Below are 2,900 nucleotides of genomic sequence, written 5' to 3'. Positions count from 1 at the left end.
TCTTGGGGTTCCCAACGAACGTGTGTCTTACACGCCATCATTCTTCCGCGGCGATCCGGTCGAATACTCGTCGTCGCCGAGGTAGCCAGCGTAGAGGTGCGTGTCGAACTCCCACGCCCCGCACGAGATCCAGTTGTAGGAGTTGAGCGCGTACGCTGGATCTTCCCTGCCCCCTCCAGTCAGATTTGCGCCTGGAGTTGAGGTACCAGCCCCCTCCAGTCAGATTTGCGTCCGGCCATGGCACCGACCGATTTTCCTCCGAAAGCCGGCGCGCGAGCTTGACGCGGACGTACCGCCCGACCCGTGGCTTCTTGACGGCCCGTGAGCCGCTAGCCTCGTAGTCATTCTTGGTCTTGCGGAATGGTCAAAATTTCTTCCCCATGGCGTCGATCGGGTTGATAGTGTGAGCTCTGGCAATGGTGTGGTTGGGGAAATGGGCGCCGACAACGTTCTTTAAGAGGCTCGGACGCCATCTCGCCTTCAATGTCCTGCCACTGCGATGCCGCCTAGCAGCTCACGCTCGCGGAAGCCGAGTCGCGCCATTAACGTGACCTTAGAAAAGTTGCAGCGTGCCACCCGTAAGTAATGCTGCGGAAGACGAAGCATCTGTGCCCCTGCCAGGCGGGCCCGTGCGAGGACCGGACGGCAACCGCTGCGTCCGCGCAACGTCCGCAAAGACACAAACCTGTCGCATATTTGTGCCATATTTGCGTCGCTGTGTGAACGGTCCGGTCTCTATGCGTCGCCCCGCTGGAGGCTCGGATGAACGCAAATGGTTCACTCAACGTCCCGGTTGCGTGGTCCCATTGGAGATGCCCTAAGTTCAAAATAACGCAGTCTGGTGCGAAGGGTAGATAGGTCCATGCGCGTGCTTGCCGGTCGCCGCCTCCGCCGTAAAACTCGTGCACGGAGCCCACCCCTCGCGCAAACCCAACCTCCTTTATTAATTTCCAACAAGTCAATTTTGTTTAATAAATATCGCGTCTACCACCGTTTGTTCCCTTTTGAAGCACGGACGCACCCAGCCCAGCCTGCCCCAACCACCCACCCCCGCCCCCGACCAAAACCCAGACCCAAACCCAGGGGCGCGCGTCGTTTGATGCGATTCCGGCGCCGATCGAAGCCACCGCCACCACCACCGTGACCCGCGCCTCCGCCGTAGCGTTCGCCCATCTCCCCGGCGGCCATGGCTGCTGGCGGCGACAGCGGCAGCGGGCCCCGCCCCTCCGACAAGGCGGCGCGCCCGCCGATGACTGCGATCGACTCCACCATCCAGTCCATCAAGGAGGTCGTCGGCGAGCACTCCGACGCCGACATCCTCGACGCCCTCCGCGACTCCAACATGGACCCCAACGAGACGGCGCAGAAGCTTCTCAACCAAGGTACGCCGCCTCCCCGATCTGTTCGCTTCGATCTCGGCCCCACGCGCTCAAACCTAGGGTTTCGGGCGTTCGTCTGTTCGACTCGCACTGGGTAGGTACGGCCTTTTTTTTAGTGTAGTTTGCGGGCGCGCGCAGAATTCTGGTTGGGGACGGCTAGGGTTTTGGAGCTCAATCGATCTGTCGCGGTTTCCCACCAGTGACTACTTGGAGTTTGATCTGAGCTGGCTAGATTGACTTTATTACTAGATGTGTATCTGTGTATAAGGTCAGGTTGGAGTGGATTGTTTACCCGAGCTGGGTTAGTGATTAGGGCTTTGTATTTCTTGGTAAACCACTAAATCTAGACCAAGTTACGACATGTTTCATGAGACGGAGGGAGTATTTGTGATGCAAGTTATGGTGATATCACTGGAATGTGGCATTCAACATATCTACTATTTATCCACTCTATAGATGAATTATGTTACTGTATGTAATCAATTCTATTCGTGGTAGTGACTCTCCTAATGTATGCATCCGCAGATCCATTTCATGAGGTGAAACGGAAAAAGGACAAGAAAAGAGAGGTATGTGTTTCCCTTCTTTTCAATATTTCGACGTGATGTTAAATGAAGCTTGAAAAACACAACAATGATATCTACAATGAACTGCTCTTTGCAGTAACCCATTCACTTCATAACAAACTTCTCGTACCTTCATGGTTGCCATGCCTTAATAATCTTTACACCTAATTTGCCAACGCAATGAAAGGCTAATGGCGCATATAAAGTGCTAGGTTTTTAAATTCCTGAGGTGCCAACATAATACAAGATGCGATATGAAACACTGGGCTAAAGCACAAGAGGAGTAACATTAAGACACTGCCCATAGTTTCTACACATATAACTCATAGCTTTTGCTGCTGCCGTTCTTCTCTTTTCCCTTCGTGAGCGACGATTCATGGTTGAAAGAACATATAGAGCACCTCATTGCCATTATGCATTATAATTTAGGCCTATATCTTTTCCTTTTTATATTTGCTCTCCTTTTTGTAGCCTAAACACTTGAAACTTTGATGGCTACTTGAGAGCCTATATTGTTTTGCCTTGTACCACACTTAAAACTTTGATCGCTACTTGAGAAAGTTTTATGCATGCTGTTTTATCCACTGTTATATTGGATACTCAGTGTTTAAGTTTAACTTCAAAGTGCATCTGTACTCCGGCTATTTCTCGTTGCTGAAGTGTCTGTTACTTTTTCAGAGTGCTGGCCAGAAGAGTTTTGCTCAGACCTCAGCACAAGGTGAGCACGGTTCTCAAGGGACAAGGCCACACACTCAAAGGGTTGAGATTGATCAAAGAAGAGCTCACAATCAAGGTCAGACATATGGTAATATAGCTGAAAGCCAGCACTTATATTACATCATGGTCAGAGATGTGCTTCATTTACTTTGAACAGTTTTCTACCAATCTTTTGCGTGGTTTAACTGCTCTTACATACTTAGTTTTGGTTCAGTTGGATAATGGTTCCATAGCAAAA

The 2,900-nt window shown here is 50.9% G+C and overlaps 1 protein-coding gene across 1 annotated transcript in view; it reads left to right on the top strand.

Moving 5' to 3' along the window:
* The first annotated feature begins 1,186 nt into the window (after positions 1 to 1,186).
* LOC124706789 overlaps positions 1,187 to 2,900 on the top strand; it is a 2,316-nt gene continuing 602 nt past the window's right edge. The window contains exons 1-3 of the mRNA XM_047238463.1: positions 1,187 to 1,382; positions 1,905 to 1,948; positions 2,624 to 2,750. Of these exons, the coding sequence (XP_047094419.1) occupies positions 1,187 to 1,382; positions 1,905 to 1,948; positions 2,624 to 2,750 (367 nt within the window). The remainder of the gene's footprint in view (positions 1,383 to 1,904; positions 1,949 to 2,623; positions 2,751 to 2,900) is intronic.

The sequence above is a fragment of the Lolium rigidum genome, chromosome 1 (genome assembly GCF_022539505.1).
Source record: "Lolium rigidum isolate FL_2022 chromosome 1, APGP_CSIRO_Lrig_0.1, whole genome shotgun sequence".
NCBI classification, from domain to species: Eukaryota; Viridiplantae; Streptophyta; class Magnoliopsida; order Poales; family Poaceae; genus Lolium; species Lolium rigidum.
This window is presented reverse-complemented; position numbering and strand designations above follow the sequence as displayed.